Raw genomic sequence first — 12,579 nt, forward strand, 5'->3', positions numbered from 1 at the left:
CCAACAGATAAGACTCGCCCTTTCTGTGGATGGGAAAGAGCAGGGGATTGGTGATCAGAAGAGTGTATAACACTTGCTTTACAAGATTCCATGTTAGCGAGGAGGGGAGCCAACTCTATCTGAAGCAGTTAGATTAAGGCAGGGGATCGCAAACTGTCAGGTGTCAGGACCCTTTTGCATTCTTCTTTAAAAAAATGTTTTTATTGACTTGAGAGGAAGGGGGAGGGAGGGAGAGGGGGGGGGAGAGAGAGAGAGAGAGAGAGAGAGAGAGAGAGAGAGAGAGAGAAACACTGATGTCAGAAAAAAACATTGACCTGTTGCCTTGCCCACAAACCGTGACTGGGGATCAAACCTAAAACCTGAAACCTGGGCATGTGCCCTGACCAGGAATTGAACTGTGACCTCCTGGTTAATAGATCGATGCTCAACCACTGAGCCGTGCTGGCTGGGCTAAAGGTTTATACTTTTTTTTGGGGGGGGGGGGGAGGTGGCGGTTAATCCCACCCGAGGATATTTTTTCATTGATTTTTAGGGAGAGCAGAAGGGAGAGGGAAAGACAGAGAAAAAACATCCATGTGAGAGAGACACATTGATTGGTTGCCTCCTGCACGCACCCTGACCAGGGCCAAGGTACGTGCCCTTGACCAGAATCGAATCTGGGAGTCTTCAGTTCGAGGGCTGAGGCTCTATCCACTGAGCCAAACCGGCTAGGGCTAGAGGTGTACCATATACGTTTTTTAAAAATATATTTTTATTGATTTTTTTACAGAGAGGAAGGAAGAGGGATAGAGAGTTAGAAACATCAATGAGTGAGAAACATTGATCAGCTGCCTCCTGCATACCCCCTACTGGGGATGTGCCTGCAACCAAGGTACATGCCCTTGACTGGAATCAAACCTGGGACCCTTCAGTCCGCAGGCCAAACCACTGAGCCAAACCAGTTAGGGCTGCCATATACTTTTAAAGGGCTGCACAGATTCTTATGGTAACTCAAGCCAGTGTTCGTTCGTGGATCACAGTGACTGCTTGAACACAGCCAACCAAGGACAGAGTACAATTTGACGCAGAAAGTGCTTTATCACCTCTGACATTTAATTTAAGTCCTTTGGTTTGAAGATCACCTGGGTAGCCTATAAAGGCAGTGCTGCCTTCCCTATTACTGGGAAATCAAGCAACAGCAAATGTCCTTTCCCAGAGAGGACACCTTGGGCTTAATTCTGGCCCAATTATGATAGCACTCATGCATCACATTGGTCTCGGCCTTTACCTGTTCTTAATCCTGGCAGGTGGAGATGTAAGGTTCCAGAGAGGTTACAGAATGTGTACAGGTCACATACCAAGTTTTTGGCAAACCTACATTTAGAAAAGACGTTCAGACCTCTGGGCTCAGATCCTGTAGCTTCCAAGCCAGACCTTTGCTTAGGTCACTGTCAGCTCATTCATCCAGGCCTAAGGTAGAATAAAGCAGTGCTTCTCAAATTTCAATGTGCATTTGAATCACCTCGGGATCTTGTTAAACTGCAGATTCTGACTCAGTGGGGTTGGGGTGAGGGCCTGTGATCTTTCTTTTCTAACAAGCTTCCAGGTGATTCAGATATCACCGGTCCATGGACTGCATTTTGAGAAGCAAAGGAACAAAGGAAAGCCCCCTGGGGAAGTGAGCCTCAACATCAGGCACAGGGGACTCTAGGGCAGGTTTGTGGCTATAGCTGGGAAGGGCCTTAGCACTGCTGATTCCCTGCTCAGCTGGAGAAGAGAGCTTCTGGGACAAGGGGGACACACACATACATGCATGCCCAGAGGATGTGACAATTGCCAGGCTTTAAAATCCCCTTTTATAGCTTCCTTTTTACTGCCAGCGGCACAAGGGGAATCAGCAATTCAGGAAAAGTTACTTGTCACTGCTTAGGCCCCAGTCATGGGGGGCGAGTGGAGGGGCAGCAGCAGCAGGGGTGGGGGTGGGAGGGTGGGGTGGTGGGGTGGTGGGGAGAGCATGGTGGCCATAGCATGGCCTTGCAAATACTCATTTCAAAAGCATTTCTTTTTTCTCAACCTGGAAAAATCCAGTTTAATCTTGGTTTCGTCGATGTATATTAATATATTCACTTTCTAGTCCTTCTTACCATTCTCTGGCATTAGATCTATTTATGTATTATGAGTATTTAGGGTAATCCTAATGATTTATACTTTGCTGCATCGTGTTTCTGCAAGCTCTTGCATATCCATTGTCTCAACCTAACGTTTATGTCTACCTTGGACAAGTATACTTAAGAATTTCTGCATAAATAAGATTCCACGGAAACCAAATGTGAAGGGAATGGCAGAAGAGGAAGAGTATATGCATTTTATATTTGAGCCACACGGCTTTCTTGTAGGCTCTGGGCACCTGAGCAAATACGAGTTTTCCAGGCTGTTGAAGGGTTACTGAACTTACTGCTTCACTTTAGACTCTCTTTTACCCTTCCCGTAGCCATGCGTGCTATGGGAAGTCATGGATAATATAACCTCATTGTTGAGCTCAGGAGGACAGAAAAACTCAGAGAGAGAGTTGCTGTGACTCAAGGGAGTTTTAAAAGTGATAGTGTAACTTGCAAGGGAGCATTTACTAGTAAGTGCTATCATAATTCATTCATTGTGTAATGTTTTTGTACTGCTGTGGAATAAGTGTAGCAGCAGTTTTTAGGGGTAACTGATAATAATGAGTCATTGAATCACCTGTTCCTCTTTCTTCTAGCTTCTTCTCTTGACAGCCTTGCAGCTAACGTAAAGGTAATTTTAGAAGTAGCATTAGTAAAATAACTTATTTCCAGCTATCTAATGTTAATCACTGTGCTTCCGCCAAGGAGTGGTGAAAAGTATACTAGCCAGTGCTGCTTATGGAATTGCTATAGTTAAATTGGAGTTTAAAAGGTGCCTTGGCTCCACTGTCTGCTTTGCTTCCACTTGTTTGTTCCCTCATAAACACTTTTCTTTTTCATCTGTGGAATGAATCAGGAGCGAGGGCATATGTAGGCCCAATACCTACTTTTATCAGTAGGATTTTCATTGCTTTTTCTCTAATCAAATACTTTTATACATAGTGGTGATAAATCACTTGTTCTTGAAGTTTGATTGGCTTGTCCAGGTGAAGAGGTAAAGTTCTGTATTAAATGGATACATGCAAAGAAAACGGAGTATACTGTGCTTCTTACGCCAGAGCATTTAAATATTTTGTTTAAAAAGGTAATCTTCCTAGCAGGTAAAGAAAAGAAAGAGAGAAAGAAAGGAAGGAAAGAAGGAAGGAAGGAAGGAAGGAAGGAAGGAAGGAAGGGAGGGAGGGAGGGAGGGAGGGAGGGAGGGAGGGAGGAAGGAAGGAAGGAAGGAAGGAAGAAAGAAATCTTTCCCAAACCCAGTAATCTCCAGGCCTCCCAAATTTAAGTTCAGAGCATGAATTTATTTTGGCTTGTTAACTCATGCCTGACATAGAGAATTTTAGTTGTCTTTCCTTGACCTCTTCTCCTGAGCATTTGTCTTTAGTCTTCTCTGCACACCCCCATCCCAGGGCAGGTATTCTATCTTGCTCACAATTCTCTTCCTTGTCCCACCCAACCCCAGCTTTGAATTAAGCAAACAAAAGCAAAACTATAACTAAAAAATAATGCACATTGTCACACAGGTTATCAAAGAGCCAGATGAACGGATTTTTTTAAGGCATCAGTCACCATCACCGTTATGTCCGAGAAAGTTTAGAAAGCCCTCGCCCAGTTACAGTAACCAAGGGGATGCGGATTTCCACCTGGGAACTTCATTCGCCACCTCCCGGCACTGCAGATCTCCAAGCCCCCCTCTGGATCAGTCCCGTCTCCGGGGAAGGTCAGTGGCAAGCGCCCGTCTCTTTGCTTGAAGAGTGTCTGTGTTCTGGCAGGAGTCATGCCAGGCCACCTCACCAGTTTGCTTCCTCAGGGATATTCAGCTGGGGACACCTTGATCTAAAAAATTATTATTTCTTTAAACGTCTTCCCCAAAGTAAAAATTCTGCCTTTCTCTTGCCTCTGGAAAACATGTCTCTGGATGTTTGTTGGGAATGGGATAGACAGCTAACTTGACGTAAGTGCTATTTATCTATCCATTTTTAGATGTTATGCATTTTAAAACTCAATCTTTTGATTTCACCAGTATAACAGTAGTGTTCACTATTTAAATTTAGGAAATTACAGAAAAAAATAAGTGAAAAAAAATCACCCATAGTCCTGTCACCTAAAGACAAACATTAACAACACGTGAATATGTTTTCTTTCTCTTTTTCTAGACATGGTTTCCTGGTTTGTTTATATTATTGTTACAAATTTTAAAAACTGTGATTGCATATGTCCGGAGGGCAGGCCAGAGAGGAACAGGAACCTTGATTTTTCCAAATTGCACTCTCTAATCTCATGATTAACCATCCGGTTTGCCCAGGACTGTCCTGTTTTAACCCTGACAGTCTGGCATTCTGGGGAAATCCCTTAGTCCCAGGCAAACCAGGACAGTTGATCACCTTCGCGCCAGGGAAGTGGCACCAAGGATAATATTAGTGAGATAGTGGTTTTGAATAAAGGATATGCAGTCTGCTTTACTCTGCAATATTAGTGATGAGAATAAGGTAAGTCCTTATATCACAATAACACAGTTGCTCACAAAGGAACTCAGTAAGTATCTCTAAACAAGACTTTCATAATCTATTTGCCAATTCTGCTTCAGAATTTAGGAGTTCATACCCACCCCTCCCAAAAATGAATGAATAAATTCAATCACCCAAGAAATATTTATTAAATACCTACCATGATATTCAATACCTATGAGGCCCTAGGACAGTGATGGTGAACCTATGACACACGTGTCAGAGTTGACACGCGAACTCATTTTTTTGTTTGATTATTTTTTATTAAATGGCATTTAAATATATAAAATAAATATCAAAAATATAAGTCTTTGTTTTACCATGGTTACAAATATCAAAAAATTTCTATATGTGACAAGGCACCAGAGTTAAGTTAGGGTTTTTCAAAATGCTGACACACCGAGCTCAAAAGGTTCGCCATCACTGCCCTAGGATGAACTATTAACCTAAGAGTTTCAGTCCCAATTTCAGGCTAGGAGTAGAAAGAGACATTAATCAAATAATGACAAAATATCCACTAGGAGAAGTGCTATCAGTAAGGGGCAAATGAACTCTAAGTGCATAAAATAGGGAAGCGGACTCCCTCTACATGAAGGGGATCAGGAAGGATCTTCCAAGGAATCTTGAACTGAGCTCTGGAGGGTGGGTAGGAGTTACAGGAGTGGGGATGGGCTGGAGGTGACAGCCTTCTAGGCAGAGCGAGCAGGGCTGGGAAATGTCTCCGGAAGGGGAAAATGCTTCATGTTCGAGGAACTGGAAGATACTGTAAGACCTGTGGTTAAGGTTGGGTCTGATTGGCCTAACGTCAGTGAGATAGCAAATAAAATTCTGAAGGTGGAAAACAATGGGATTAAATTTGGTATTAAAATTTTTGGATTAAATTCTTAAATGTCAAAGCAAGATTTGTTCTTTAGAGAAATATCTAAAACACATAGTAAAGGATGAAGAGGAAAGTCACTCACAGCCATACTCCCAAACACAAGCCATTCTGGACACCGTGGTGGTTTTTATTCCCAGTGATGGTCTATGCACAGGTTTAATAAAGACATTGAAACCACACTGTACACTATTTTTCATGGTGCTGCATTTTTCTTACTATTAAGTTATAAACATCAACCCATACTATTATGTACTCTAACTACCCTTTTGTTAAAAAAATATATATTTCATTGACTTTTTACAGAGAGGAAGGGAGGGGGATAGAGAGTTAGAAACATCAATGAGAGAGAAACATCGATCAGCTGCCTCCTGCACACCCCTTACTGGGGATATGCCCACAGCCAAGGCACATGCCCTTGACCGGAATCGAACCTGGGACCTTTCAGTCTGCAGGCTGATGCTCTATCCACTGAGCCAAACCGGTTAGGGCTCTAACTATCCTTTTTATTAGCTGCATAATACTTCACCCTGTTTAATCCGTCCAGCAGGTTCCACCCTGGATCTCAGTCCCCATGGAAGAAGATCCATGGAAGGGTATGCAATCTTCTGACATCGCACAGAGCTCGGCAACACCTACACAAGGTTAGGGCTTCTAGCAAAACTACATCTTTGCTGACAGAATAAGATGGGCCCTGGGACTTAAGAGTTTAGCATGGGAGGCAGACATGGACCAAGTAATCACAGAAGTAAATGTAAAATTCTGTGACACTGACCAAGGAGGCACACGGTGTCCTGGGAGTGTAAGAAAAGGGGTACTTGACTTGGTTGGGAGTCAGGGTGGGCTTCCTGCAGAAGAGACAGTGGAACACCTACTGAGCAATGAGCACAGTGTGCGTCACGAGGAGGTCCTGCAGCAGGAGGGAGCAGGGGCCTTTCAAAGGACTAAGAGAAGACAGTGTAACTGGCCCCAAGCACATTCCCTCCCACCAGAATTCCATTCCCACACACAGGAGTTCTGGTCCAGGGGAGAATCCAGACAAGTGTGTGTGGTCTGTGTAAGGCCACAGCACGGAAGACAAGTTTTCCTGAAAACTGTTGAACAAACTCAAAAAGAGTCTGGGGGACTCTTCCCCCTCCCTACATGGAAGTCAGTTCTGTGGGACTCTTTCCCTCTCCCCATGTGGGAGTCTGTACTTATTCTTCAATAAATTTCCACCTTTGCTATAAAAAAAAAGAGAGTCTGGAGGTTTTGCTATAAGTAAATGATAGATTTATTCAAGGGTCCTAGAGTTTGCAAATTGGGAACACAGGAAGAAAAAGAAAGAAAGAAAGAAAGAAAGAAAGAAAGAAAGAAAGAAAGAAAGAAAGAAAGAGAGAGAGAGAGAGAAAGAAAGAAAGAAAGAAAGAAAGAAAGAAAGAAAGAAAGAAAGAAAGAAAGAAAAAGTAAGGGGGGAAAAAAGAAGTTACACTGAGAAGATAGTAACTGGAGTTTGCAAATTGTAACTTCTTCATATATGTGAACCCCACATATACAGCGTATATGGGATTCATAGACCTCTTAAATGCAAAACTATACATCTTGTTATCATTGATCTATATTACATTATGAATAATGCAATTGCTGCATTTGTTTTGTTATAGGAAGATTTTATCTCTGACGTAAATTATACCCTTGAAAGACCAAGCTACCCTCTGAAGAACTACCCAGTGCATGCACAGAGATATTTTTAAGCTGATGTCTTATGTAAGTAAGCAGCTTAAGTGCTGCTTATTATGGTTTTCTAAAATAATCTTAGTTTCCAGCAGTCAAAATGAGGTAACTAGAAAATGTTGTGGACAGGAGATGAGGGAGAGTCCTAAGAACCACATTCTCCCTTCACACAGTATAATAATGACAGAACATATATGGGTCTGCCGGCTCTCTCTCTCTCTCTCTCTCTCTCCCTCTTTCAGCTCCTTGAACACAAGCTTTTTCTGCTGTGAGGCCTTTGCACATGCTTTTCTCGCTGTCTGGAATACTTCCCCCCCCGGCCCCCCAACTTTTTTTTGAATGCTTCTTCCCTATCCTACTTGGGTCACTTCTATTTATCCTTCGAGTCTCACGGTGTTCCATGACACTCCCTCCGCCTCTGAGGCATACCTTCTTCAGTGCCCTGCACTGTCATAAAGTGTGACACAATTTGTTGTTCTATGTTTATATGGTTTGATTGCTTAAAAGTCTGCCTCTTCTACTTAAGTGAAACCTGTCCCTCCTGCTCCTTGTTTCATAGCCGGCATGTAGTGCATGACAATGGGATCTCATTTAACTCAGCCACGCATGCCAGGCTTGTGGCCTCAACAAGACTCCCACTCCCACTCCCTACCTGCCGCTGTCTTTGTTTCAGATGACTCCACACTGTGGTTGGTGCTCAGTAAATATTTTTTGAGTGAAGGTTTAATGAGGGAATGAGGTAGCTCTAGAATTCAGGTAAGTGGCAAGTAGTTGGCTATAGAGTGGGTATTGTCATTTTTCAGGTATTCTCTTCATTTCCATTTCCAGCCCAGGACCCAGATAACACTAGGTCTTCATTATCAAGTCCTCCCTGAGTGCCAGGATCTGGCCCCAATACTTCACATCTATTAAATGAGTTAACATTTAATCCTCACAATCCTGTGAAGTAATTATTATCACTACTTCCATTTTACAGATAGGGAAACTGAGGCCCAGAGCACTCAGGTGCCTTGCTCAAGGTGACATGGCTAGTGGATGGCACAGCTGGAATGTGAACCTGACTATGAGTCTGGCTTCAGTGCCCACGCTGTGAACCATTGCCTTCTAGTGCTTCTCCAAACCTCGAGTTGTGATAGGGGAACCTGGGGAGAAAGACAAAGAGAGCACTTTGGAACCCCAGGAGAGCTTGTCTCCCACAAGGATCCTATGGTGCTGTATTATGAAGTCCCTCATTCTAGCCACTTCAAAATAATTACGAGTCTTTTTAAACAATAAAGGAGTGTAGGATGACATGCTAAGTTTTTACTTAGTTAGGGGCAGGCTCCCAGGGTTGGCCAGAACTCCCCGCCTTCAGCGCAGAGGAATGTGGAGGACAGCTCAGTAATTGCCGAGTCTGCAGGCTTCCACCTTAGGACGTTCTGCTTGGTAGATTAAAGGATGGATTCTGGGCCCCTTAATGTCCCGTAGCCAAAACAGCCATCTAGGCATTTATTAGGTGGTTATTCGGAACATAACCCACGTAATTACCACTTAGGGAACACGGCCACATAATTACCAAATGCCAGGTTGCATCGAATTTCAACATAGGGGGTGGCATTGAGTTATAGAGTTCTGGAACAGCGGATACGTGCACACTGATGTGAGGGGATAGAGCGAAGGTGAGAAAAGAATTAGTAAATTCTGTCTTACAAAATGGGTTTCCCAGGTAACATGAGATCCATGCCAATGGCCTCTACCCCCACTTGCTGGGTCATGGATGGGTCATGGATTCCTGGTGAGGCAGGGGGCCTGGAGGTTTTCATGCTTATACAAAAACCCAGGTGGCTTTGACTGTCTTGAGCAAATAGAGCATTTATTAGAAAGATGCTGAGTATCACAGTGAATCCAGAGAAGACCCAAATAAGTAGGGCCGAGCAGCTCAGGCTGGGCAGTTGCAGTCTCGTCCCGAGTTGGGAATACAGTCCCGGAGAGGAGCACTCGGCAGAAGACCCGGTGGGCTTCCAGGGCACGCCTCCTTCCCTGCTGCTCTTTTACAAACAGCGCTGCACGAACATGCTACCCGTCCTAATAGCCGATCCCTGCCACCCCAGAGTAAGCCTCTGGGTTCTCATCTCTGGAATGGAATGTTTTGTCAGACATTGCAGAAACGATACTGTTAACAGAGAAGGTGCTGTCAGTATTCAGCTAACACACTGACTCAAGATACTAATATGTTTGATCAGTGATCATCCCAAATTCTGCTTTGAACCTTTTTTTTTTTTTTTTTTTTCCACTGAGGGCGCTCACATCCCACTTCCTGGCACAAGTCACTGAGGGATTGGAGGGCAGCACCAGTTCTCATCCCTCTCCCACCTTCTCCACTTCTGCTGTTTCACTGGTGATCAGCCTGCCCTCTCCTGGTTTCCTAGTGATCTCAAGATTCGGGGGGAATTGAAAAAGTTGAGTCTTGCCACAGAAAGGCCAGGGATTCTTGAGCCAACAAATAATGAGCCCGATTGTCTGACCAGGGAATGGGTAGAGGAAAGGAGTCAAAGGGGTTGGAATATACTTCTTCTTATTCTGGATGGTTTGGGATTTGATATTTTTGGTATAAAGTAGATGATCCCTTGTATATTTTTAAGTGGTTAAAATGGTGAACTTTGTGTTATGTGAATTTTATCACAAAAAAATTCCCATAAGTGCACACACACACACACACACACACACAAACTCTTCCTAGCTCTCTCAGAAGCTTGGTTTCCTCTGTGTCCTTGTTCTTCCCAAGTGTGTGAGCTGATCGCCCATGTCCAGTGTGTGCTCACTGAGATGCCGCTCGGAAGGATGGGCTTGTGAGGCCCTCTTTTGCGAAACCTCTGGGTCCCTCAGGAGGAGCCAGGGCCTCTGCCACTTGCTCCTCCGCACGCCTCCACTTGTACTTGTTTCCCTCAGCCTTGTACTGTAATTGGGTTTCCTTATGAACACTCCCTCAAGAAGGGGACAGAGGACGGGAGGGCAAGTCTCTAGGAAGGGAGGGGAGACTGACCACAGGGCACCACCTCTGGCCGCAGGAGTGTCCCACACCTGTGAGCAGTGTCCTGCGATCCATTTCCACCACCACAGCTGGCCTTCAGGGGGAGCTAGTCCGCCTGTAATGTTCCCACCCCGACGGTGAGCCAGGAAACCAGGCACAGACAAGAATGATAGGATAAACTTTTCTAGAATTAAACAATAGCCAAAAGGAGATAAACCAAGAAAAGGAAAAATAAATAAAGGACAACAGTTAACTGAAGCACAGGTTTCTGATTCTGTCGCCTTCAGCTCCTAAGATAGTGGCCAGTATGGCTTCCACCCTTACCTGTCTGCTGGCAGGCAGGAGCTGTTTTACTTCCACCCACAGGGCCCCCTTCGCCTCCAATACAACCAAAGCAAAAAGCAAACCAGACTACAGATTCTAAACTCCCACCTGAGGGACCTCCCTCTCTGATTTGGTCAGCAGTTTCTGCAGGATTTGTCATTTGGTGGCTTGTGGGGATTGGCTCAATAGGTAATGATGCACCTCCCTTCATCCCAGGAGCTCCTGGTCCCATCAGAGTCCAAGAGACCCCACAGGCTTGGCTGTGTCCCCGAATCACAAGGCAGACTCCTGAGTCAGCAGTCTTCCATAAATGGCAGAATCACGGGGAAGTGGGCGGGGTGCTCAGGCCCCACTTCAGACCAATTCAATTGGAATCTCTGCGGCAGTGCCCAGTATTTTTATAAAGGTCCTTTGGGGGATTCTGATGCACGTTTAGGATTGAGAATCTCTGCAGTAGGCTGCCAGTGCCTGGTGACGAGGGACTTGGAACACCCTCCAATCCCATACTGACCCCACTCCACGTTCAAAAATAATTGTTTCATAGAATAGAATTGATTGGGGGCATGGTTAACAGTTTAGCTCAGTGACACCTGGCAGTTTCTGCTCATTTACAGTGTGCCAAGGACTAGCCTAACACCTCACAATGACACTCTCCAGAGATGGCTCCTCTGCTGATCATCATACTCATTATTCAAAGAGGTCAGGTCACTTGCCCGAGACCACACAGCTGTCTTGTCAGGCTCACAAATATTGCCTCACTCTGCACTGTGAGTGTAGAAGGGGCTCAGACACCAAGTGATCCCTAGAGAGAGAGAGAGAGGCCAAGATTAGGGTAGAGTGAGATCATCTCCTTGGTCTTGTTGACTGTTGGCTCTTTTTCTCAGTCCCACCTGTAGAGGAAGCTGAAAGAACATTAGAGGAGCATCATGAAGAACTCCCTCATCCAGACAACTGGCACGTCCTTAGGGAAACGAACAACAATTTTTTGTTACGTGAATGGAGTTGCTGGTCTCTAATCCCCTTTAAATCAAACCCTGTACTCAATCTTTTGTACCCAGGTAAGAGTCGTTGATTAAAGTCTTCGTCGTTTGGGGCTCAGATTTTCTTGTCAAGCTGGAACATTTGTGTCTCATTTGGTTTGTTTTGAGTTTGAAATAGAAAAATAGCAATAGTTGAGTGGTAGGTCCTTGGAAAGTACTTCTTAGATTTCTACTGAAAATGTCAAGATGCCTTTTCAATGTTCCTCATTTGGGCAGTGGAGTGTCCTTGAAAAGTACTCTCTCTCTCTCTCTCTCTCTCTCTCTCTCTCTCTCTCTCTCTCTCCCTCCCTCCCTCTCTCTTTCCCTCCCTTCTTTCCTCCCTTCCCCCCCACCCCCTTTCTTTCCAAATCAACTTACAGTTCGCATGAGCTAGAGGAAGCTGCTATTTAGAAGAATAACCCAATCAATCTTCTAGGAAAAGGTTTTCTCTTTTTGGTAAATCTGCTTTTTGTGTTGTTCATTTGTTTTTTAGTGTTAGGCTTGATGTACCTGAAGTTCACTGAACACCTAGGAAGAGGGAGGATTGTATCTGGACAATTCAGATCTTGCTTTAAAGGTTTAATTTCTTTTGTTCAGCGATTCTGAATAAATTCACATGAGAAACAACAGCTTCCTCAAATAGATCTACTTGAAGTCAATAGGCTCTGTAAACATGATTGCCAAAACTGAGTTTAAAATCGGTTAGAGCCCTAGCTTGTTTGGCTCAGTGGACTGAGGAGTCCCAGGTTCTATTCCGGTCAAGGGCACATGCCAGGGTTGGGCTCAATCCCAGTTGGGGGTGTGCAGGAGGCAGCCGATCAACGATTCTCTCTCATCATTTTTGTTTCTATCTCTCTCTCCCTCTCCCTTCCTCTCTGAAATCAATCAATCAATATATATATATTTAAAAATTGGTTAGAAAGTTGCCTTTATGAAACGCTTACACAGTTTGTGGGAGCAGGAAGAGGACGGAGTGGGAGAAGTGGGACTAGAGCAG

At 44.4% G+C, this 12,579-nt stretch overlaps 1 protein-coding gene across 2 annotated transcripts in view; it reads left to right on the forward strand.

Moving 5' to 3' along the window:
- SPATA6L (spermatogenesis associated 6 like) overlaps positions 1–11,661 on the forward strand; it is a 36,226-nt gene extending 24,565 nt beyond the window's left edge. For both annotated transcript variants that reach the window (XM_081103425.1, XM_081103426.1), the window contains 5 exons: positions 2,735–2,769; positions 3,656–3,852; positions 6,067–6,160; positions 7,160–7,262; positions 11,448–11,661. In XM_081103425.1, the coding sequence (XP_080959551.1) occupies positions 2,735–2,769; positions 3,656–3,852; positions 6,067–6,160; positions 7,160–7,249 (416 nt within the window). In that variant the 3' untranslated portion in view covers positions 7,250–7,262; positions 11,448–11,661. The remainder of the gene's footprint in view (positions 1–2,734; positions 2,770–3,655; positions 3,853–6,066; positions 6,161–7,159; positions 7,263–11,447) is intronic.
- The last annotated feature ends 918 nt before the right edge of the window (positions 11,662–12,579 follow it).

This window comes from Myotis nattereri, assembly GCF_964212035.1.
Source record: "Myotis nattereri genome assembly, chromosome: 12".
Lineage (NCBI taxonomy): Eukaryota > Metazoa > Chordata > Mammalia > Chiroptera > Vespertilionidae > Myotis > Myotis nattereri.